We start from the raw sequence: 24,446 nt of genomic DNA on the forward strand, positions 1-24,446 counted from the left end.
ATCCCCGCCCCCGCCCCGCGCTTTAGGAGCCACGTTCGCGCTTCCTAGCCCAGGCTGAGTTAGGCACCTGTGCCGCCGCCCGGGGCTGCAGTAGAGCGGGCCCAGAGCTTTAGGACAGCCCTTGTCACATGACTGTAGCGATTGACTGACACTCCTGTCTCCGCAGCCAGACAGCGCTGGGCGGGCCTCGGGTCCGCGCGTCCCTAGCGCCACCGTGCGCCATGCCCGCACACAGTCGGTGCTTAATGCAAAGGGAGCGAATTGCCCAGGGCTGTTACGGACCGCTTTGAGTGACAGAAAAGGGGAAAGGGATTGCTACTTTGTAAACGCGAATTGTTGCGTTTGTTGACTGCATGTGGGGACCGAGGAGAGGGACTTCGGGACAGGATCGTTTCAGGGGCAGGATGAGCCCATGTTTTGTAATTGGCGTCAGCCCTCCTCACTCCCTTCAGAGTAAAATCCGAGAAAAAGCACTTTCAGACGGACCTCCCCATCCCCTTCGGCTGCAAATTCCTTTGCCCGGCTGTCCTGATCGCCCTCTCGCCGGGTCTCGGTTCCCGAAGGTATAGAGGCGGATTGTACGCCCCTCCTCTACAGCTCCGCGCGGGGACCCCGGATCGCGGGACAGTGGTGGCCGCGGGGGCGTCGGTTGCGGACAGTCCTCGAAATCGTCCGCGATGTCCCCGCCAGACGACAGACCTCTCCGGGCGACAGAAGGATCTTAGGCTCAGAGTCATCCCTTCTCAAGGCAAAGGACGGGGGGCGGAGGGTCTCCACTGCCTAGGGACTCCTCGCAGCCCCGTGCAGCGCCCGCTGCCGCCCTGGTGCCTGGCGCAGGGTGCCGGGTGCGCGGGGAGGACCGCGCAAAGCGGCCGGCGGCACCAGGACCTCCGGTCCTCGAGAGGGCGCTGCCCCAGCCAGGCCCGCAGCTGAGCCTTCCCAGTGGCCAGGACCCAGTCCAGCTGCAGGGAGTCCCGGATCTGCAAGCCAGAGCCTCACGTCCGCCCGCTCAGCCGGTGGGGGCGGTGCGATTGCGGAGGGGGTGCGGGAGGTGGCCTTGCGGCTCCCGCAGCCAAACCGCTCCAGAGGCGAGGAGTGCCGGCGGAGGACGGCCGGGGGGCCACGGACTGAAGGCGTGGGGGCCACTTGTATGGAGGCTGCGGGCTTCGTGGGCAGGTGGGAGTACCGGATTTGATGTGTAACGCTGGCTGTACCTGCGGGGGGAGGGGGCGCGGGATTAGGGTGGAGGGAGACCTTACTCCTTCTTTCGTCACGGGCGAAAGTGAAAGAAAGACAGCGGGCGGTGCTGTTATTGACACAGTGGGCGCATGGGGGAAAGTGGGAGTATCAACGCGGGGTGTGAGTTGAGGGGCGCTGGCATCGGGACGTGGCGGCAGAGAAAGGCCGAAGACGGGGTGGACAGGTATATTGGGGTCTGAAAGATGGAGCAGGGGGATACGGGGGTGGCGGCGGTCGGGCGTCGGAAGGAGGGACTGCGGGTAGGATTGGGGGGAAATTGGCGGGAGGGCGGTTGACTCCTGCCGCTGCGGGCAGGATGGGAGGCCCGCGGAAAGGGAGCAGGTGCAAACGTGGCATAATTTTGGCAGGACCGAGGTGTAGCTGTGAATGAAGCTCAGCCAGGCAGGTTGGGAGGGTGGCATGGATGGAGGGAGCTGGACTGACCTGTGGGGGGCCCAGCCTTACTGCCCTTCCTGCCTCCAGCCGCCATGTTCAACCAGCAGCAGCTGCAGCTCCAACAGCAGCAATTACTGCAGCTCCAGCAGCTGCTCCAGCAGCTGCCGCCAGTGGCCCCGCTGCCCGTGGCCGTTGGCCGGTGAGTTCCCCGAGGGCTGGGTGGCTCTGGCCCGGCCGCACAGACCCGTTTTCCAGACCCATCATCACAGTACTGTGTCCCAGGGGCGGCCCTCTTTGAGTCCTGGAGGTCATGGGTTCCCGCCCCAAGAGGTTCCTTATCTGCTGCAGGGAGGGGAGGGAAGGGGACTCTGCCCTTTCCCGTAACCCTCTCACACCCCCTCCCAACGCACAGGGGGCTCCCGCAGCAGCCTCAGCAGCAGCTCCTGAATCTCCAGGGCGCTCCCTCGGCCTCCGTCCTCAGCGGCTCCGTGCTCCAAAGAGCTTTGCTCTTGCAGCAGCTGCAAGGTATGGCTGCAGTCCCTTCCTCACTCCATCTCGGTGGCAGGCACCCCCACAGCCCCACTGCACTGAATCTCCTCACACCTCCAGTAACCCTGAGAGGGAGCACCTCTCAGCGTCCTAGTCTGCGAATGAGGACGCTGAGGTTCCAGGAGGCAGAAGTCCCTAAGTGGCTCCGCTCTATGCAGGTCTGTCTGTCCACAGAGATGTGCCCTTGGCCATGGTGCTGGATTTGTGGGCACTAGTCAGTGTACTTCACTCACGTTCAGATTAGATGGAATGATGAAAGGAAAGATTTATTTTGACCAGTCTCCTCCACATCCCATTTGACATATGAGAAATCTGAGGTCCAGAGAAGGGAAGTCATTTGCCCTGGGTCACAGGGCACCAGCAGTGGCTGAGCTAGACCACGTCCTGGGGCACATGACCTCATGGCTATCTGAATGGGTGTCTCTAGCCCTGTGCATTAAGCCTGTGCCCTTGTCTCAGTTTCCCCATGTGAGAGCAGTCTCTCTGCTTTTCCTCCCAAGGTGCTGCTTACCTAAACTCAGCTGGTCTGTTTTTTTATTTCCTTTTTTTTTTAACCTTGTTTTTTGTTTGTTTTAAATAACCCTGGGATGAATATCATGTTTGAGATTATTTTTTAGAATGGATTCCCCAAAATAGAATGACTGGGTCAAGGGGGATGGATATTTTATGGCTCTTGATAAGAATCGCCAAATTGCTCTCCCAAAGGACTGGACCAGTTTGCAATGCCGCCAGCCACGTATGACAGTACCGGTCTCACCATGCCCACGGCAACACTGGGTATTATATGCTTTTTAAAATATGTGTATGTGTGTGTATGTACATGTAATTTACTCACTTGCTTGGCAGAAAAGCTGTATCATTAACATTTTAGTTCAGATTAGTGTGCTAGTGCAGTGAACATTTTATATTTGTCTGTTAAACTTTTGCATTTCTTTTTGTGACTTGTCCATGCCCTTCGTCCATTTTTCTTTCAGAGTGCGCCATCTTTTATCTTACTGGTTTTAAGAGCTGGTTGGCATTCTCTCTCTGTACATATGTTTTAAGTTAATGTTAATTGAACACTTACTATGTACCAGGCACACTTGTATATTTCACTGAATCCTCATGAAACACTGTGAGTCAAGCACTATTATTATCCCCATTTTAGAGATAGGGAACTGAGGCTACAAAGGGGGAACTGACTTGCTGAAGGTCACAGAGCTTATACTGTAGAGTCTAGACTTAAACCAGCTCTCACAGCATATCTGACCCATGCCCTCAACCCCTGTGCTTCCTGTCCCAGAATTGGGGCAAGGATTTGCACTTTTATGGCTCAAACACTTTCTGAGTGCTGGACCTCCAAGCCGGCTGGGGTGCCTGCCCTTAAGGAGTTCCCAGTGTGGTTGGATGGCAGGCAAGGAAATTGTGCATCTGGTCCTAGAACAGGGAAGATGGGGCCTCTGGGGACACACAGAGAGTCTGGTAAGGCATCCCAGAGGAGACACACCTAAAGGGAAGTCTGAAAGGTGATTGGGAGGTAGTGGGGACAGAACAGCTGAGGCAGAAGGAATAGCAGGTGCAAAGGCCCAGAGGCAGGAAGAAACCAGGCCTGTTTGAGAAATATGGGAGCTTGTGGCTGGAGATAGTGGGGGTATGTGTGGGGAGAATGGCAAGAAATAAGGCCAGGGAGGAGGGCAGAGGGGGTTCTGGGAGGGTGAGAAATGGGCTTTGCTCCTGAGCAGCAGGGAGCTATGGAAGGGTTTAGGCAGGGAGGGGGTGAAGTCAGAATGTGGTTTGAGAATGATCACAGCTGCTATCCTGTGCAAAAGCTATGGCTGAAGTTCGGTCAGGGGATAAAGGGGCTTTGGAAGGAGCGGGTGGGAATGGAGATAGAATAATAATGGATAATACCTCCCCTGATGATGGCTGGGCAGAGTGGCGGAGGCTGTGTGTGGGAAGTGCTGGTTCCCAGTAGACTTTGGAGGGGGCAGGTGTATGTCATTATTCCAGGGACCAGTCATCTTGCTGCTTTGCCCTCTGGGCCCTATGCTGGATCTCTCACATTCCTTTAGGCTAAGGAATTGCTGGGGTGCTCAAGACACTGACCAGGGAGGGATCTGGGGAGGGAAAAGTGTTCCTCCTGCCCCCAGCAGGAGCAGAAAACCAACCCTAAAGCCTCCTCCCCACCAATGCCCAAGGAGGGACTGTGTGGGTCTTTTGCTCTCCTCTCTCCATCTCTGGCCTCCTTTGGGTGGTGAGGGTCCTCTTCACAGTTATCCTCATGTTCCCATGATGCTTTGAGGGACTGACCCCTGACCCTAGCCCCAACCACCCAATTCCCAACCATGGTTGTAATCCCTCTTCTCGCCTGCAGGTAACCTCCGTGGCTACAACCTGGCAACCCCGAACCTGACAGCTCCAAGCCTCACACCCCCACAGCTGGCCACCCCGAATCTACAGCAGTTCTTTCCTCAGGCCACTCGCCAGTCCCTGCTGGGCCCCCCTCCTTTTGGGGTACCCATAAGCCCCTCCCAGCTCAACCATTCAGGGCGGACTCCCCAGAAACAGGGCCGGACCCCATCTTCCACCACCCCCAACCGCAAGGTGAGTGGGGGCCAGGGCAGGGCAGATAGAGATGGGAGTGGGAGAGGGCAAACCAATGCTGTGACTCCCACTGGGCCTTTGGCAAGTCATTACCCCTTTTGCGCCTCAGTTTCGTCATCTGTAAAATGAGCCAGGGCTGGGGTGGGTCAGTTGGACTTGTCTGGTGTTTTCCAAACTTTAAACATTCCTGAACCCCTGATGTGGTTTTTGTCATGTCCAAACACCACCACTATTATTATTTACCTAATATTTCTCCTTTTTAAAAAATTGAGATACAAATGACATATAACATTGTATTAAAGGTATAATCTAAAAGTTCTCCTTAACTCAGCACTACTCAATGGAAATAAAATGTGAGCCATATAGGTCATTAAAATTTTTCAAGTAATCACGTTAACAAAGTAAAAAGGAACAGGTGAAATTAATTTTATGAATGTACTTTAACCCCCAAAATAAAAAGTATTATCATTCAACATGTCATCAGTATAAAAAAGTAAATGAAGCATTTTACATTCCTTTTTTTGCTTTATGCCAAGTCTTTACTATCTGGTGTGTATTTTATACTTAAATCTCAGTTCAGCTTGCCACATTTCAAGTGCTCCAAAGCCAAGGACATTTATTTAAAAAGAAAACATATCGTTACCTAAAATTGTAAAAACAGTCTAAACTAGCGACCATGTGTAGAAGTTAAAGAGAGGTAATCGGGGTTGAATGATGTTATAAATCCTCAGCTACACTGTTGCCATCTGAAGGTCCTAGGCCTGCGCCCTGTGCTTTGGGGAGGTGGTAAAGGGTTCAAAAGGAGGCTCCCCCTGACATAAGCAGAAAGGCTCAAAGATGCTTGCAAAGGGAATAACCTCCCTGAGACAGTCCTGTCCCTGAATGTCCCAGCAGTACCTCACACACGCCCTGCTCCTGAGAGCATTTTGGGCAGAGGCAGCCCCATGTGGGGTGAGGCATTTCCCTCCAGAACGGGGTCCTGCCTCCAACCTTCTAGTAGAACCTGTCATAACATGGCCTTGTCTGGTGTCCACTGCTCCTCCTGAAATTTTACATATGGGGAGACTGAGGCTCAAAGAGCAGGGTGGAGGTTGCCTTGGGTTGCAGAGCTGTTGAGACAGACCTGGAGCTGGGGCCTCCTGACCTGCAGGCCAGTGCCCGAGTCGTGCAGGGTGGTGCACAGTTGTTTCTGAGGGCATGGAGTCCTGTTGTGCTACATGATCCCACCCAGCTGGTTCCTCGGGCTTAGCAGGAGGGAGGGAGTCTGCAGGCGGCTTCCTGGAGCTTGCTGGGGTGGCCTGGAACCAGAGGGAGCCATGCATTTATTTAGCGAACACCCATAGTTCCTGCAGGGAACCTAGTGGTGCAGATGGCAAACCTCTCCTGGCCCTTCTGGAGATCTTGGCCCAGGGAGGAGGGTGGTAATAGTGAGACACTAATGCAAATAAGGCTCCCACCAGTTAGTTGAGATGATGGGAAATGCCATGAAAAGGAAAACCAAGGCCCTCTGGGGCCCTGTGCTAAGGGTCTGGACCTACTCAGGTCAGGAAGGCTTCCTGCAAGAAGTGTCTTTGAGGCTCTGGGTGAATGCCTGAGGCCTGGGGCTTTGGGGAACCAGAGACAAGCCAGTGTGGGACTGGAGAAGATGAGGGGGAGAGTGGGTGTGGGGGCAGAGGTCAGATGGTGTAGGGGGTTGGGGAGACGGTTCCAGACTTGGGCTAAGGAAGGAGTACTCCAGGGCTGTGAGAGTCACAGGAGGGTGTCAGCCTGAGAGAGACAGGAGGCATATGGTCAGGTTTGCATTTTAGAAGACTCCTTCTGGCTGTTTGAGGAGCAGGGGGTGAGCACGTCAGGAGGCAGCACCATGGGCCAGGAGAGAGCTGTGTGTCCCCCAGCCAAGGTTCACTGAACAGGCAGCTAGATGGAAGCCCCTAGGCAGGATTCCCGGGGTGTTTAGGATCATCTCTTGACCGCCCTGGGGCCAGGCCCGCAGAGGCCCCTAGGCCCCCTCATGCCCTGAGGGTCTGCCACAGCTGCTCTTGGGCAAGCACAGATTTGCAGGGGTGGGAGGCAGATGTCAAAAATAGTTTCTGAAAGAAAGTAGGATTCTTCTTCTCAGACAATGCCTGTGGAAGACAAGTCAGACCCCCCAGAGGGGTCTGAGGAAGCTGCAGAGCCCCGAACAGACACCCCAGAAGGTAAGGGAGGGAGCTTGCTGGCCCTTCAGGGTGGGCGCGGGTTGGGGCAGGTGGGTACAGGGTAGATGATGGAGGCAGGTCTGAGAGGCAGGGGTCTTGGTCAGAGTGAACCCACCACATCTCATTTGTGCTGAACCTGACACTGGCAGTCAGTCATTTGCCCTCCTTTCCAGAAGAGGGTATCCCCCCATGCACAGATGACATCATGGAGAAATGCACTTCAGCACCTGAGCCTGAGTCTTGTGAAGTATCTGCGCCACCAGCTAAGAGGTCAAAGAGGTAAGTGATGCTGCAAACCTGCCTGGAGCCCAGGAACCCTGTACCCTCATTCCTGCAAAGTCAGGGTGTATGTAGCGGGCACAGGACCCTCAGGAGAGCTGGAGCAAGGAAGGAGCCTTAGCCTCTAGCTTGAGGAAGCACAGACCTAATTCTGCACCTTTCCCAGGCAGGCCTCAGGCCAGACAGACTGGTGTGTTCACTGTGACTGAAATTCTTGCAGGCGCTCTAGGGAGGCCAGGTCAGCAGGGTGAGGAGGTACCTCTAGGGCCTCAGAGTGAGCAGCTTTACAGGGCCTTGGACACTTGTCAGCAAGCTCTGGGAGGTGAGAGCAAGCTCTCCTCCCAATTTGCTTAGGGGACCCTCGGCCTCAGAGAGCCAGGGGGGCTGCCTAGGTGCCTGTCTTGTCTGTGGTAGAGCTTGGATTGGAACCTGGGTCTTGGCCTTTCTGGGGAGCCTCCCGGTCCAATGAAAAGACATGAATTTGATCTCCTTTTGTTCCTTCGTAGCTCAGAGGATCCCACAGAGAAGGGGCCCACAGGGCAACTGCAGGTGAAGGTACAGCCACAGGCCCCAATGACAGCACTGAAACAGACTCAGACACCTGAGCTGCTGCCGGAGCCCCTGGAAGTCCAAGTGCTTCCACGGTTCCAGCCACAGGTTCTGCAAATCCAGGCCCAAGTGCAGCCACAGACTCAGCACCAGATGCTGCCAGTGGACTCCCAGGTGCAGCCAAAGCTGCAGAAACAGGCCCAGACACAGACCTCTCCAGAGCACTTAGTGTCACGGCGAGTGCTGGTGCCACTGCAGGAGGCAGAGCCTCAGTTGCAGGTGCAGCCATGGGCTCATTTGCAGCCCCCGAGGCAGGTGCCCCCACAGCTGCAGAAGCAGGCACAGACACAGACATGTCCACAGGTCCAGGCAGAAGCAGAGCCAAGAGTCCGGCCACGGGAGCAGCCACCAGAGCCACTTCCAGCACAGTTGCCGGTGCAGCCACTGGTCCAGAACGAGGGGCGGCCTCAGACCCAGGTGTTGGTGCCGGTGTCGGAGCAAGTACCACTTCTGGTTCATCCCATGGTGCTGGAAACACTGCCTGGTACAGTAGAAGCCAGAGCAGGTAAGTGAGCGCTGACTGCCAGCTGGCCTGGCGATGGGACAGCTCTTCCCAGACCTTACTTTCCCCCAGCACTTTCCATTCCCAACTGGGACCAAGGGTTGGGCCTGGAACCAGGGTTTGGGGCCATCTGCACCGGAGGCATCAAGGTCCTCTCAGACCCAGGTCCCTCTGGGTGCAGAGGGGAGATGGACCAGGAAACAGAGCATGTCTGTCATTTCAGGCCTGGAGGAGGCCTTGCCGGAGCCTGGGGGCACCCAGGTCAGCATGGAGGAGAGCCAGGCGGAGTTGACCAGTGGCCTGGATGTGGGAGAATGTGAAAAAAGAGCAAGAGAGATGTTCGGGGTGGGTAGAGTTGCTAATGTGGCTGCACGAGGGCCACAGTGCCCAGTGGTGGGGGTCCCTCTCTGCCCTGGCCCACCTCAGGGCCTGCTTGGGTTTCCCCACCTGTGAATGTGGGACTGGTACGCAGGCCAGACTGGGCTCGGCAGTGGCTCCTCGAGCTCTCATGCTGTTGTGTGGTCCTCACATGGCTTTGCTCTGAAGATCTGGAGGCACTTCCGGTGACAAGAGCCCCCGGTCCCCTCACACGGGTCATGCTGTCCTAGTGGAGTGAGTGCCGAGTGGAAGCCTGTGCCTTCCACTCTGGATCCCTGCTCTGTCTCCTCGTGTAATTGTGGTCAAACCCATTAGTCCCTTGGCATCTCTTTCTCCATCTGTCACGTGAGGGTGGGGTGGCGTGGACTTTAGAGTTAGGCAGGCCTGGGTTCGAATCCTGACGGTAGTACTGCCTCACTGTGTGAGCGTGGGCAGTCACTAACAGCCCAGAGCCTCAGTTTCCCCTTCTGTAAAGTGGGCTGTCAGCAGGCCCTGATGCGACAGGCCAGTCTTCGTAAATGTTCAGCACTGGGGCCGGTGCTAGCCCTGCTCCTGCTGCCGGTGCAGGTGTGGGGTGCCCGGAGCTCCCTGAAGGTCACCATCCTGCAGAGCAGCGACAGCCGGGCCTTTAGCACTGTACCCCACTCTGGCGACTCTCCCTCTGCCTCTGCCGTGGCCAGCGTGCCCCCCAGGCAGGCCTTCCAGTTCTTCTGCTACATCTGCAAGGCCAGCTGCAGCAGCCAGCAGGTACTGCCCACTGCGGGGAGTTAGAGGGGTGGGGTGGAGGGTTTGGGCCTGGAAGGGATGCCCAACCTGCCCTTCCCATGGCTACCTGCGTGGCCCCAAGGTGCCCTGCCCCTGGTAGCTGTGCATTTGCTCAGAAAACATTCCCTAACCTGCCAAGAAAGCAGGGCTTTAGAGTTAGGCAGACCTGGTCTGAATCGGCCCTGACCAGCTGCACAGACCTTGGGAGGTGAACCCACCCTTTGTGCCTCAGTTTCCCCATGCCTCAGACAAAGAAACATTGGGAACCCAACTAACTGGGTGGTTCTGAGGATTCGGTGACTCAGCACAGAAGCCCTGAGCCCAGGCTGGGCCCAGAGTGAGCACGGTGTTAATGATCCTTATTCTCGTGCCACTGCTACTACTGCCTTGTCACCTCTGCCTCCCCAAGGCCGGGCTGTGGGGTCCTAGAGGTTAGGCAAGCTACTCCTTGTCCTGGGGCCCCCCACAGTCCCCAGGAGGAGCAGAAGCTCTGGCTGCCGTGTGCTCACTCTCTGCCTCAGTTTACCATCCTTTTCTGGCCTACTTAGGGTTGTTGTGATAGAAATGGCGTCACTGTGGTGGTGAGGTGGCCGTGGGGCTGAGGTTGGAGGCCCCCTCCTTGGGCTCACTCCTTATGCACCCCTTGCTCCCACCTGCTGCAGGAGTTCCAGGACCACATGTCAGGGGCCCAGCACCAGCAGCGGCTCGGGGAGATCCAGCACATGAGCCCAGCCTGCCTCCTGTCCCTGCTGCCTGTGCCCCGAGATGTCCTGGAGAGAGAGAGCGAGTGAGTGGGCGGCCAGAGGCCTCATACTGTCCGGAGGCAGGCAGTCTCTCAGGCTGGGACAGACCGAGAGGGGCCCCGAGTCAGCTGTCCGCAAGGTCGGCTTTGGGGTCAAGCATCACTCTCCCCAGAGGCCTCGTCAACACCGTTAACTGCGTGGCCTTGGGCCTCAGAGCTCCTCATTCGAAAAATGGCCTGGTGAGGGGTACAGTGTAGGAATTCACGAGCTAGATGGTCTTCTAAGGCTGATTCGGGCAGGAACAGTGAGGCCATCCACGTGGGAAGGAAGAGGGTCATGGTACAGACCCCTGCCCTCCTGGCCTACGGAGCTGGATCCTGCAGGCAGCCATCCGTGCCGTGGGAGAAGCACGTCGGCGTGGGCTCGGGCCGCCCTGGAAGGTGTGGGCTCTGTTGCATGGGATAACTGCCCTTCAGCTCCAGATCTCCTAGTTTTGCAGGAGAATCCAGAAACCTAGATTTGTATGTGAAATCTCCCAATTTCAAAATGTTAACTGCTAGTCAGAATTAAAACAAAATAAACCCCATGGAAGCCGAATCAAACCCTTTCACAGGCTGGACAGGCCCTGAGTCAGTGGTCAGGGGCTCTGCCATGAGCAGTTACAGAGGGTCATAGCTTACAGCTCCCCAAGCTGAGTGAGGGGACAGGAAGTGCTCTTGGGTGGCCTCTGCTTGCACGCCCTGAGTGTCAGGAAGCACCCTCTCCAAAGGCAGCTATCTCTGTTAGCCTGTCCTCATGTTGAGAAGAGCTTCCCTGTGTGGTTTTATAGTGTGCTCTCAAGCTTCAAACCTTCCCTTGCCTGCTGTCCTAGGAGTTACACTTAGGCGAAATAATCATAAACACAGGAGGAATGTGACTCACCAAGATGTTCCTTACACTTAATGTAGTGGTGAAAATGATCTAAAATATCCCAAGCTAGGGGATCTGTTAGATCGGTTAAGGCTTGTCCACCTTGGTGGAATAGCGAATAAATAGCACAATGGCAAGGAATTCATGATAACGTGGAAATAGATGTACAATGCAGTGTCAGGTTAGAACAAGGTTCAAAATTGTATTTGCAGAATGAGCTTGATTATGTAAAAATGTATCTTGTGGTACAAAAAAGCTGGAAAGCCCAAGCTGTTAAACTTCAGGCAGAGGGGCCTCCTTGGGCTGTCTCCCCAGTGACGTCTCTGGCTTGGCTCCTAGGCTGCTCAGAACTCGGCGGACCTACAGGAGGCCACCTGTCCTTCCTTCATGTGACACAGTCAGGAAGTCTGGGCCCATCTTGTGCCAGGCCCTGGGGATCCAGGACAGAGTCCTGCTCCCCCCCCCGAGCTTACCACAGTCCAGTGGGTCTGGAGAAAGACCAGGTTCTCCCAGTCTCTGGTGGAAAATGCAGTGGCGGTGGTACCTTGGGCCTGAGGGGGCATGTGGCTTACTGGGGTGGTGACAAATCCAGGAATCGGGGGAGGGACAAGAAGAGTTCTGGGAACAACAGGGCTTTTCAACTGAGGGCTGAAAAGGTGTTCTCAAGGCCAGATATCCTCAGTTGTGTCACTGTCCTGGTGGCCTCCTGGTATCCCAAATGCTTCTAAATCTCATTTCCCCCAAGCTTCCTTGGCTATTCTTGTTTGAGTGTTCTACCAGATGAATATCAGAACCATTTGGTCACGTTTTCCAAAGAAAGATCCTGTTGGGATTGCATTGCATTTATGGAGCAGCCGGGAGAGCTGCTGTCTTTTCAGCAAGAACACAGCATCACACTACCCTTGTTTTGATTCTTATCACCCAGAGAGCCTCCACTGAGGCGCTGGTGCAACACCTGCCAGGTCTACTACATGGGGGACCTGATCCAGCATCGCAGGACGCAGGACCACAAGGTATGGGAGCCTGCGAGCTGCCTCCAAGCCAGGGCCGAGGAGGAGGGAGGCCGGGTTGGGAGCAGAAGGGAAATGTCAGTCTTTCTGCATCACTGTAAGTCATATAAGCATGGCATCTCGGATGTTTCTTCTTTGGGCTTTAGTTTCCCCATCTGTCCAAAGTGGGCATCATCTCACCCTGCCATGCAGCCATGGGGCTCATGGGGAACCTCTTGGTGGCCACCCTCTCCCCCGGCTTCTCTCTGTTGCCATCTGCCATCCCATCTCACGCCAGTGGCACAGGGAGGGGCATGTTTGCCCACATACTAGCACAGGGGTGGAGCACAGCCAGATGATTACAGATGTGCTGGCCTGCAGGTGGGAGCTGAGGACTCAGCTAGGCACTGTCTGGCTGCATCTGGGGACATTGCCCACTACCTACTTAGCCTGCCCTCCTGTCTGCAGATCGCCAAACAATCCCTGCGACCTTTCTGCACTGTTTGCAACCGCTACTTCAAGACCCCCCGCAAGTTTGTGGAACATGTGAAGTCCCAGGGGCACAAGGACAAAGCCAAGGAGGTAAAGCCAGCTCCCTCAGATGACGTGGGCCCAGAGAGGTACAGAGCATTGTCTAAGGCCACACAGCAAGTTGAGGCTTATCCCAGTCCAAACTCATAACAGGTCTGGAGGGACTGGGACTCTCAGGGCTATGGTTGGATGGGGCATGGCAGCTTGGCTGCCCAGAGCACGGACCTGAGCCCTGGTGCTCTCCTTGGGCAGCTCAAGATGCTTGAGAAAGAGCTAGCCGGCCAAGATGAGGACCACTTCATCACGGTGGATGCTGTGGGCTGCTTCGAGGGTGATGAAGAAGAGGAGGAGGAGGAGGAGGAGGAGGATGAAGAAGAAGAGATCGAGGTCGAGGAGGAATTCTGCAAGCAGGTGCTTGGAGGGAGCAGAGGGTGTAGGGGGCAGGCTGGAGGCTGGACTCCCAGCCCAGGAGGGACCTTACCCCACCTCCCGGGGCCAGGAGGCACTGTGCTGGCATTTGTAGGCACTAATGCATGTCAGAAATTAGAATTAATAGGAACTGTTTTATGCAAACACATTATGATGACTGTAAGGTGGCAGGTGAAAGGTGTAAGGGCCTCGGAGGCTAGCTGAAATTCTGACCTGTGTTGAGAAAGGGAAATAGCATCTTAGGCTGAGGGAACAGCCTCAGTAAAGGCAAGGAGGGAGAGCTATGTGGCATATACAGGAAGAGTCGGTGTAAGATGATGGCAGCGGCAGCAGTCAACATCTGAGCAATTACTATATGCCAGCTGTGTACAAGCACTTTCCAGTAGAATCTCACCAACTTGGATGCCAGGAAGTGATAACCCAGAGCCAGAATTCATAACGTCCTAGCCCCGCTGCTTCCCATGAGTGAGAAGCCAAGGAGCTTGGGTTCTGTTCAGTTTAATAAGTGTTTCCAGAGCACCCGTTCTGGGCCAGGCCCTGGTGCTGGGATCCAGAGCTGGTCCTCAGAGCTCACCTGTTAAGAGTCCAGGGTGGTGATGGAGCAGCTGAGAGGCTGGTCACATGGGGTCTGTGGATGGCCTCCAGCCCTAAGCAAGTTAGTGCAGAGACCGGCTCTGCCAGTTTTGCTGCTCAGCGGTCAGCATGGTGTGACCTTGGGCAAGCCTTCTCTGAACCTGTTTCCTCTGCTCAGAAGTAATGGTCTCAACTCAAGCCTTACACCCTTCCTGTAAGGAAGGGTAGCGACAAAAGTGGTTGTCATTCTTAGAAGCCACATTTGTTTGCCTGGTGAGGGATGGAGGGCACTACTAGGGATGGGGGGGCTGATGTGGCTGGAGTCAGCCTCAATGGAAGGGCCCCTGTCCAGCAGGTAAGATGAGGGGGCCTTCATCACCTGAAACTCACCCCTACAGGACTGAGGTCACTGCAGCAACAAGTAGGAACTCAGGGAGCTGGCAGGGGACTCATAGTTCAGTGACTGGGATTTGGGCCCCACCAGGGGTCACTACCCTGCTCCTCCATAAATCAGCTATGTGACCCTGGGCAAGTGAGTTAATGTGCCTGGGCCTCACTTTCCACCTACATAAATTGGGTGAACCATAGGTTGTTACAAGAGTTCAGTGAGATGGCACTGTGAAGTGTTCAGCACACCTGGCATGGATTATGGCTATGGTGGGAATAGGAGGGCTTCCTGGAGGAGGGGACTGATTTGAGCTGAGCCTGAAAAGTAGAGACTGGGAAGGGTACTTTGCGAGGCAGGATCAGCATGTTCAAAAGCTTAGAGAATGCTACCCCCAAGCTCTTGGAAATCAAGGGGTTGGTGTTGAAGAGCGTGGGTGAGTTCCAGGCCCTACCAGCGTTTGGAAAAAGGCTAGAGGGAGTCAGAAGGCAGGCTGACGCTTGTGTGTTTCCAGGTGAGGTCCAAAGATATATCCATACAGGAGTGGAAAGGCCCAGAGAGCTACTGTCCCAACACTGCATATGGTAAGGCCCCAGCCCTTACCCCACCTGTAGGAGCCCAGCGCCTGGACCCCAGCCATAGCATCCTAGCCAGGCAGCCTGTCGCCCTGCCTTCTTCTCTTTTCCCATGTGAAGGGTAGGGGAGCAAAAGGGCTTCTAGAGAGGGTGGGACACCTGGCTGGTGTGCGGGATGTGAGTGCACAGACCCTGCTGTCCCACAGGCATGGACTTCGTGGTGCCTGTGATGGGCTACATCTGCCGCATCTGCCACAAGTTCTACCACAGCAACTCAGGGGCACAGCTTTCCCACTGCAAGTCCTTGGCCCACTTTGAGAAGCTGCAGGTGAGTGAGGCCTCCTGCCCAGGGACTCAGACTCCATCCAAGCTGATGGGGATGGCCAGTGGCCCCCTTGCCCCTAGCTGGGCCTCAGCCCCTGAACACACCCCACAACAAGAGGCCCTGCCTTTAAAGGGAATCCGAGCCAGAATGGAGCCAGGCTCTTTCTGCTATTGTTCTTGGGGTTACTGGGGGCTGGCTGTTAGCTCCTGAGCTCTGGTCCAACGAGGCCCAGCATCAGGGTCACGCAGCATGTCAGACACTGTCTCAGCTGGACTGGGCCAGAGCACACCAGGTAGGGAGGAAGCCCTATCCCACTTGTGTCTCTGTGTCCAGAAATACAAGAAAGCCAAGAACCCCAGCCCGTCCACCAGGCCCCTGAGCCGCAGGTGTGCGATCAACGCCCGGAATGCCCTGACTGCTCTGTTCTCCTCTGGCGGCCGCCCACCCACGCAGCCCAGTACCCAGGTCACAGCCAAAACCCCCAGCAAGGCGACAGCTCAGCCTCCCCAGCCTCCACCACCCCGGCGCTCAACCCGCCTCAAAACCTGAGAGGGCGCTCCCCATGCCCACCCCATCTGATCCAGATCTGCTATGCTTTTTAGGATTCTGTATGGAAACTTTCATGTGGCTGGTGTTTTTACTGAAAAATCCAATAAAAGAAGGTAGTTTGATGTGGCTGGTGTTTTTACTGAAAAATCCAATAAAAGAAGGTAGTTTGGCTATACAGTCCTCACCTCACCGGCATTCTGTCTGAGCGGACAGGGGAAGGGGGCCACCCCAGCCAGCTCTCAGCCTCTCTGGGCACAGGTGCTGGCAGAACCAGAAGGCCCAAGACAGGTTCCTGCACCAGGGACTCTGGGATCATAAGGCACTTCACCTCTCTGAGCCTCAGTTTCCCTCTTAATAGCATATGGGAGTTAAGGAAGCACCTTCAAGTCAGGTCTCATTTAATTTTCTTGATGACCCTAGGAGTAGGTCATCTCATTGACCCCAAATCACACAAAGAAACTGAGGCCTAGCAAGATCAGGTGGTTTGCTAAAGGTCATATGTCGGGTGAGTGACCAGGATTTGACCCCGGGCCTGAGCTCTGGACCACTGTGCTGGCCTCTCTCCACAGCGGGACCCTGTGGAAGTTGAAGTGCAGGGTGGGGGGCCCCACTGCTCCTCTGGTGCTGAGTTTATGGTTCCCTAGTGGGGGCCCTGCTCATCAGGCAACCTTATGATGAGCCATTACTGAATGGGGCCCAGGCTGAGCTGGCTCTTTAGTTCTGCTGCTTCCCCATCTGGAAAGACCCTTATAGACAGACAACCTGACCAGGCCCTATTACTGGCCCGCTGGGGAGACTGAGGCCAAGAGCAGGAGGGTGATGCCTAAGGCCTCACAGCACACCTTGGTGTTGGCCGTCTTAGTGCAAGGCCCTAATACCCAGAGAGCCGAGCACATCACACAGGGTCACACGTGTCGGCTGCTGGCTCAGCCAGGCTGGGCAAGCAGCTGCTGGCCAGGAGTGCACCGGTGGGTCGAAGCCCTGACCCCACCTGCATACTGTGGCCAGAAATACAGTGGGCAGCCAAGAACTCCAGCCCCAGGCCTGTGAGGTGCTGGGGTCAATGCCCAGAACGCCTTGACTGGCCTGTTTACCTCTGGTGGCCCCTGCAGTCCTCATCCCAGGATACAGAGAAAAGAGGTGGAGTGGTGTTGGAGACCCATTTAATGTGGACACTCAAGGCCTGGGCGGAGTGGGGAGTGCCCAGGAATCGGGCAGACAGGCAAAGAGGGTGGGTCACAGGCCCACACCTGGCCCCAGGAGGGAGGCTGGGTGGTGGGGACTGGCTCAGGCAGGCTGAGGGGAGTGTCAGAAGTGACCCTAGTGGCAGTCCCACCAGGGGACCCATAGGCCAGCCCTTGAGAAGGTATCTGATCCAGGTGGCAAGTGCCCAAGCCAGAGCCTAGCCCAGGGAGGCAGAGCTGGGGCCTGGAGGGGCTCCCGGATCCTAGGGGCTGGCATCACTGGGGGCCTCCCCGAGCTGCTGCTGGAACTCCAGGCGAGTCTGCCGATTGGACTCAAGCAGCTCCTGGAGGCGGGCGTGGAGGTGGTCATTCTTCTCCTCCAGGTGGTCCAGACAGGAGTTGATCTGGTCTAACATGGAGTTGATGGCAGCATATTCTGGGAGGAAGGGAAGGAGAGGCAAGGTCCTGTGTCTCCTCAGGACTCACAGGTGCCCCCCCTCCGACTGCCCCCCAGCCTGTCTCCAGAAGGGCTGTGGACAGATCCCTGCTTCTTCCCAATCCTCAGAGTCACCATCCAGGAAATGGGTGGACACCAAGAGAGGAGAGGCTTTGGAGAAATAATGCCTTAATGCACCATCCTTTTTTTGAGGGTTAAGGTGGTCACGGGAAGTCAGCCAGACAGCGTCCTGCCTGGGAAGTCCAGCTAGGTGCTGTCTTCTCCCCAGTTCCTTTATCAGCTGCTTAAAGGCCAGAGCCCTCATTCCTGACCTCTGTCTGCAGGCGGGCCCTATTCTCCAGTCCTTCTGGGGCTTCCTCTGCGCTCAGGATGCAGCATGCCACGGTTCCAAGCCCCATTCCCCTCTCCAGCCGCGCCTCCTGTGCCTTTTCCTTTCCTCTCACACCTGCCTCTGCCCCCCCGCAGGCTCCTTGAACATGCTGTTGCCTCCACCTGGAATACACTGCCCTCCTGTCTTCCTTCCCTCTTCCTCTCATCTTTCATCTCAGCATGGGTGTCACCACATGTACTGCCCCCTCCCATGCCGCAGATGGAATCAGGCCTCTATTCCCGATCCCCTTGATCCCCTCACACCTCCACGGCCCTCCCCTCTGGACTGACTGCTATGATCGTGCACTGGTCTGTCTCCCCCTCCAGACTGTGGGGGCTCCAAGAGGTAGAAGGAGCTTGTGTTCCTGCCATCTCCCTGGGGTGCTCTCTGTCACACAATTAGCATTTGTTGAATGAATGAATGGACGGATGGGTGAATGAAGCCTCTGACTTTCCAGCCTTTCTGCCTTTGCTCAACTGTCCCTGCCACCCAATGCCTCAACCACAACAGCCATTCGAGGACCAGCTTAAACCACCTCCCCTTCCAAGAAGCCTTCCCTGGTCTCCACCAGAAACCATCACTCCCTCTTCCATGGCCTCTCCTGACCTGCCTGGCTCGGCAACACAATGTCCCTTAGGACCCAAGGTCTGGGCCTGTGCCCACTGCAGGACCCAGTTTTGGGCCAGCACATGTCTCAGATACACTCAGCTGCCAGATACACAAAGCTTTCCATTTGGGGAAAAAGGGGAAGCAGGTGGCAGTGTTTGGAAAAGGACAGGGTTGGGATTGGGTGTGAATGTGTCTGCATTCTAGGAGAAGAGCACCCATCACCCAGAGTGGGCACACCTCACAGAGGACAGAGTCCTGGGGAGTCTCACTGGATCTTAGACTCCAACCCCCTTGTGGTACAGATGGGGAAAATGACACCCAAGAAGGAAGGGATGGGCCCAGGATCTTCCAGCTGGTTGGTGACAGAGCCAAAATTCAGACTTGGGGAGCAGGGGCACATGGTTTTCAGTGCCAGCTCTGCTCATCTGAAATTACTGCACCTTTGTGGAAAGGAGGAATAAGAATTGGGTTCTTGTGAGAATTCAAATACATCAAGAATTCAGACAAGGTCTGGCCACAGCAAATACTTAATAGATGGCAATTATTATCAATATTGCATGTTCCACATCATGAGACACAAACCCAGAGCAGGATGGGGAGGTGGGTGTGTCCACACCACTAGGCCGGACGTTATCTGTGTCACTTCCCCGTTCCAAGCCTTTGCCTTCCACCTGCGACACCCTCCTCCCCACTCTAAGTCCTGCGAATCTGCCAACATCCATTCAGTGCAATTCCTGGGAGGCCCTTTCTGATGCTGCCACATGGCTGCATACCTGGCTGCGGTTCACCAGCAATGCCCAGGGCCAACCAGCCAGCCTATCACTTACCCACCATGGGAGGTCCTCTATCTCTTTCTTAAATGCTGACTCTGTGATGAAAGCATTCTAAAACTATTGTGGTAATGGATGCACAACTCTGTGAATATCTTAAAACCCACAGAAATGTACAATTTAAATGAGTAAATTGTATAGTATGTGAATTATAGCTCAGTAAAGCAGTTACCCAAAACAAAACAAAAAGCAGTCTCCATACTTATCCCACATTTATTAAGTGCTGCCCTCTAAGTTAATAAGTCAATCTTTATAACACTAAAGAGAACAGTAATAACCACCTACTGAACAATGCATGCTTGGAATCTACTATTTTCCATTCGTTTCCTCATTTAATCCTGGCACATTTCAATGTGGCAGATACCAATCATTGTTCCAGAAGGTTAGAAGGGTTTTCTACCCCCCATCCCCCACCCCCGTGGTGCTGTGCAGGCAACAGGCTGCTTTGCAAGCTAATCATTCTCGCCAAGGCTGAGGGCTACACTAGCAAAGGTGCCTGGGGATGCTGACTCAGCAGGGCCAGCAAGCCCACCCAGAAAGCCCCTCCAGCTAAGCCAAGACTGTCCACCGGTCCCGGCCCCTCAGAAGCCTCCGTCCCCGCTGAAGTAGCTGGAGCAAATCCCCAAAGAGCGAGTGTCCCTGAGGTGCCCCAGTTTTCCCATTTGTAAGACGGAGCCGGTTGCCCACAGTTCTCCAACGCTGCGGCTTCTAGGGACTCACTCGCAGGGACTCGCACTGAACCCCAAGACGGCGCCTGCAGCTGCGACCCACCCCGGGACGGGAGGGTTCTGCGGTCCCCTCCAAGCCCCCATTCCGGCCCGAATTTCCTTCCCAGGCGGATATCGCTGAGAAAGGAAAGGTTGCCTCAGCAGCCCGCCTGGGTCACCTGCTTCTCCGAAGCCGTTGTCCTCGCCTTTCGCGCCCGCCTCCACCGGCACGCCCAGGTCCCCGTTGGGGCCCGACATTGCGGACACGGGAGCCTCAGGGGCTGCGCGACGAAGGAACGGGGCTACCGACGCGCTGACAGCCAGGACCGGGCGGAAGATGGAGGCAGCGGACGGAACTCAGGGCCGGAAGGGTGGAACTGCCCGGCGGAAGCCTGCGAGGCTGGGGGCCCCGCCCCGCCCCGCCCCCAGGCCCCTCCCCGCCCCCAGGCCCCTCCCCCAGGCCCCGCCCCCAGGGCTGGAGCAGCGAGGCCCTAGCCCCTCCCCGCCCCGCCCCTTTCCCTGGACCCCCACTTTGCCCCACCCTGCCGCTGGGAACCGGCGGGTTGGTAAGCGCATGACTCTGCGTGGACGAAATCTGAGACGCGTGGTTTCTAAGCCCCTCCTATGGCTTCGGAAAATTTCCGTTCTCAGCCTCCTTGAGAATCACCGTATGTGTGGCAGAGTGCTGCGCGTGGCTGTCGCCAAGGAAGGCTTCGGGGTCAGGTTGGCCCGACTGTCATCGTCGCCCGTCCCTTTCATCTGCTGGGAAAGTGACGCCTGCCGAAGTCACCCATCCAGCAAGTGTGGCTCCTGCCTGAGCCGGACCCAGAGGTGTGAGCCCGCCAGGGGTGCTGCCAAGTCAGGCCTATGTCCCTGAAGAGTCTCTCTCCCCGGGACTCCTATAGCCAGAGCTGCAGGAGCAGGCCCCTTGACTCCAGCAGCCTGGTCCTGGGTTCACACCGGTGGTTCCTGTGAGCAGGCAGTCCTTCTAACGTGCAACCAGGAGGGAGCCCCCCTGTCCCCGAAGCTGCCCCACCATTTCACCTGAGGAAGGAGGAGGTGGGGTTGAGTCCTAAGCCTACAGTCAGGGCCACCACTGACTTGCATAACTGTCAGCCTGCCTTCTTTTCTCTGAACCAGTTTGAATGAAGGTGAGGCCTGCACTTGGCCAGTACCTGTGGAACTGGGATGAAGGGCCCCTTATCCAGGTCAACTGACCCTCCTTGACTAACGGGTGACTAACCCTTACACTCATCCCTGTAGCTGTCCCGCTCCAAACAACCCTCACCCAACACCCAGGAGTGCCACACCCTCCCAGTCCCCTCCGGAGGCACCAGGCCCTTGGATAGAGCAGGTGGCAGTTAGCACACGGCCATTCCTGGAGAGGGATGGCTCTTTGGCTCCGAAAAGTGAACAGGGATCCCAGAGGCAGGGCAGCACCAAGGCACACCCCTTCCACCTTTGGGGGCAGGCTGGGCTGGGTGACTGTTTTGTCCTGTGGTCTGGGGTGTGGGACTTGACCATACAGTGGGGTGGGCAGGAACCAGGCTAGCTCTGATCTCTGGGGGTAGAGAAGGGGCCAGCCAGGTAAGGGGCCTCTGCTACCTCTCACGGCCCCCCCAACCCAAGCTCCCCACTCTCTTTGCTCTCACTCAGTCACTAGGGGATGAGGCTTTGTCTGGGTTCTACCCTCCTTTTCCTGCCCCCCTCATCCTGCCAACACCAGTAGCCCCAGGCCCCAGGCATCTGCTCAGGCTCTGGGATAAGCCATTCCTTGACTGCTGTAGGTGGGGCTGGTCCTCCTGGGGGTGTGACAGGATTCTCCAGACGCTGCCCAGCTCTCCATGGAGTCTGACTTCCACCAGAACAGAGAAAGACTCCCCTGCCTGGTCCCCAAGTGTTCCCCGAGAGACATAAAAGAAACGCCTTCCCCCAAATTGTGAGGGAACCGACAGGCCAAAGAATGACTTGGACAAGTCCAACTTGGCGAGTAAGTGAGCTTTATTAAGGGGTTACTTACAGAGCAATGGGCGCCATTCGGGCCACTGCTCTACCGAAGTCACCCCCACCCCTGCCGTTAGGCTGGTTTTTATCAGGCCAGGAAAGGGTGCAAGCAGGCAGGCAGGCGTGGAGTAGACTCAGTAAACATCTTTGCAATCCATAGGTCTCGTGTCAGCATTCAAAGGTAAGGGGAGTGGTCCCCCCTTTCCCGCGGAATGCAGCCCAGCTTGTTCTAAAAAGGCTACTTTAGTCAAAATGGCCAGGTTTGGGAGGATCATCTGTACTACATCACAATGGGATAGAAGGCCTGGCAGGGGAGGGGCACTCTCTGGGGCTGGAGGGGGCTGAGCAGGGTTACTACTTGGCAGAAGTGTGAACAGGGTTGAAAGGAGGGAGGGCTGATGGGTGAGGGGCCCTCCCTGGGACCACAGCATTTCACCCTTATCTGCATGTGGCACATGGGCCTGAAGAAACAGGTCACGTATGTAGGTGTGCTGACATGATCTAAACACATTTATCTCTATAAGCACAGGATTCTGAAAGGAAGACATAGGCACATATTTTCTCCCAGATGTGAAATCACATCTAGGGTCTTAGGACCTGACTCTGGGAGCCCACAGACCATGGGAGAGACATGCAGGGTCCTGGGCACATGGGGATGGGAGACAGAACCTCAGAAAGACATGCAGGTTCCCAGGAACCCACCAAGGCACACGCAGATAAACACACCCTGGGATGTGTGATGCACATGTCTGAGTGCCCAGCTGCCCCCAGGCACGCTCCCAGTTGGTAAAATGCTGTGGTGCCAGGGAGCGCCCATCCCACTGCCCTCCTGTGGTCAAGGCCCATGCTCCAGACCACAGGACAAAATGGCCACTCAGCCCTGCTAGCCCTGATGAGGGGTTGGGGTGCTGTGGTGCTGCCTTGCCTTTGGGGTCTCTGTTCATTTCCCCCCCATCTCCCAAACCCTGCCATCCTTCCCTTTCCAGGCCCCACGTGGTGATCTCAGTAACAGCCCCCGAGATAATCCTTGGAACCTGTAAATGGTATCTTATTTGGAAAAAGGGTCTGTGTACATGTAATTACATTAAGAATTTTGAGATGGGGAGAGTATCCTGAATTACCCCGGTGGGCCCTAAATGTCATCACAAGCATCCTTATCCTTATAAGAGGGAGGCTGAGGGAAATTTGATACACCCAAGAGAGAAGGCTAGTGAGAGAGAGAGAGAGAGAGAGAGATCCAGAGATGCCACCCCACCATCTGTGATGGAGGAGGAGAGGGCTCTGAGCTAAGGAGTGTGTGGATAAAGTGAAGGTTCCTGTGGCCAGCATTCTCACCTGGCCCTGGTTGGCTGGCTCACTACACACGTGTGGGCAATATGTTGCTATTGACTCTATATAAAGAGCTCCTCCCAGTGCTCTGGGCATCACGGTGGCATGGCTGCAAGGCTGCAGGAGAGCAGAGCAGAGGCTGGAGTGGTGGTAGTGCCCAGGACAGAGGCTCAGAGAATGGCTGTGTGGACAGAGGGGCCCAGAGGCAGAGACCAGCTTGCTGCATGCAGACTCGCTCTGAGTGAAGGGGATGTTAGTGACTGACCTGCCAACCTGAAAATAAAGTTGGTTATAACCCTTTCACCCCAAGAATGTTCTACTGTCGTTTCTTTGGTCACACTGAGTCCATAGTGAACTTGCCCGGGGCTGAAACCCACTGGCAGGACACAGTGTGAGGAAGGCACCTCCAAAAGCTGTGCGAGGCGGAGAAATGGATGCTCGCCTCAAGCCTCGGGAAGAAGTGCTGGCCCGCTGACACTGGATTTCAGCCCAGTGGAAGTGCTGTCAGACTTCTGGCCCCCATGATGGTGAGAACAGAAGTGTATTGTTTAAAGCTGCCGGTCTGTGGTGATGTGTTATAGCGGCAATAGGAAACTAATAAAGCCAGTGGCCCCGGGAGGAAACAATGCCCAATTGTGCCCAAAAAGTTAGAGCCCGAAGCAGAACCCAACCACCAAGCATGCTGGGTGCATCTTCCAACCCCTCAGCCAGCTGGTGGGGTTCTGGCCAGCAGACCCCTTCCAGGCTCAGCACGGCCCGCATCCCCTCCTCAGCCCAGGCTGCAGCCAGCTGGTCTCCTGGGGTCTGGCTCAGGCTTCTGAAGCTGCCACGGTATCTGGAGGGCCGGGGTCTCAGGCCTGTCTTGCTCTCTGGGGGCAGAGACCAGGATTGCCCACCCAGTATCTGCCTCCAACCCCCACAGCAAGGGTGAAAGGGGTAGGCGTGCAAGTCTGGTGGGTGGAGAGGCCTGCGTTTCTTCTGAATCCAACCCCTTCTGGCCTCTGACCTTGCGAGGGGTAGAGGCAGGAGGGAGTTCCTCATGTGATGCACACACAGAGGGGCTACAGCTGGGGCGGTGGGTGCCTGGGGCTGCTCAGGCACCAGACACAGACCCAGCTAAGCAGTGGGTGCCAGCCTGAAACCCTTGTATCTTCTGGAATCTGGATTCCTGGTAGCAAATCCCTCCTCTTCGTCTCCCCCTGTCCCCACCCTGCCCCTGGTGGCCCAGAGGTCACTACAGAGGGGAGGTGTGGGTGAGGGACAGCACTCTGAATGGGGTCAGCTGGGACCAGTGGGGGCAGGAGAATGAGCACTGGGACCACAGGGGGCTGGCAGAGGGTCATGGGACCACTCCTGATAACCCTCTGTGCCGGGCACAGTCTCCAGCTGGGTCTGCCTCTGAGCTACCCACTGCAAGCTCCTCTCGCTCTGGCTATTGTCTTCCAGCATC

General features: G+C 56.1%; 2 protein-coding genes across 9 annotated transcripts; one reads left to right on the forward strand and one right to left on the reverse strand.

Moving 5' to 3' along the window:
• Positions 1 to 660: 660 nt before the first annotated feature.
• Positions 661 to 15,628, forward strand: CIZ1 (CDKN1A interacting zinc finger protein 1). Of its 8 annotated transcripts, XM_073223883.1 has the most exons (18): positions 667 to 1,176; positions 1,723 to 1,834; positions 2,048 to 2,160; positions 2,890 to 2,961; positions 4,538 to 4,767; positions 6,872 to 6,965; positions 7,115 to 7,244; positions 7,751 to 8,072; positions 8,157 to 8,358; positions 8,579 to 8,700; positions 9,301 to 9,480; positions 10,161 to 10,285; positions 12,076 to 12,163; positions 12,608 to 12,721; positions 12,923 to 13,081; positions 14,572 to 14,641; positions 14,839 to 14,960; positions 15,291 to 15,628. In XM_073223883.1, the coding sequence occupies exons 2-18, from the start codon at positions 1,728 to 1,730 to the stop codon at positions 15,504 to 15,506; spliced, it is 2,466 nt and encodes an 821-aa protein (XP_073079984.1). In that variant the 5' UTR covers positions 667 to 1,176; positions 1,723 to 1,727; the 3' UTR covers positions 15,507 to 15,628. The 8 variants fall into 8 exon arrangements, with proteins under 8 accessions (XP_073079973.1, XP_036863976.2, XP_073079964.1 ...); XM_073223872.1 differs by having other exon boundaries at positions 661 to 1,176; positions 6,887 to 6,965; positions 7,751 to 8,358; XM_037008081.2 differs by having other exon boundaries at positions 662 to 1,176; positions 6,887 to 6,965; positions 7,142 to 7,244; positions 7,751 to 8,358.
• Positions 15,629 to 16,652: 1,024 nt separating this feature from the next.
• Positions 16,653 to 20,044, reverse strand: BBLN (bublin coiled coil protein). Its single transcript, XM_017641846.3, has 2 exons — positions 19,843 to 20,044; positions 16,653 to 17,126 (listed from the first exon to the last, which is right to left on the reverse strand). Exons 1-2 carry the CDS (start codon positions 19,919 to 19,921, stop codon positions 16,954 to 16,956), a joined length of 252 nt encoding a protein of 83 aa, XP_017497335.1. The 5' UTR covers positions 19,922 to 20,044; the 3' UTR covers positions 16,653 to 16,953.
• Between the last annotated feature and the right edge of the window lie 4,402 nt (positions 20,045 to 24,446).

The sequence above is a fragment of the Manis javanica genome, chromosome 2, assembly GCF_040802235.1.
Source record: "Manis javanica isolate MJ-LG chromosome 2, MJ_LKY, whole genome shotgun sequence".
Taxonomy (NCBI): domain Eukaryota; kingdom Metazoa; phylum Chordata; class Mammalia; order Pholidota; family Manidae; genus Manis; species Manis javanica.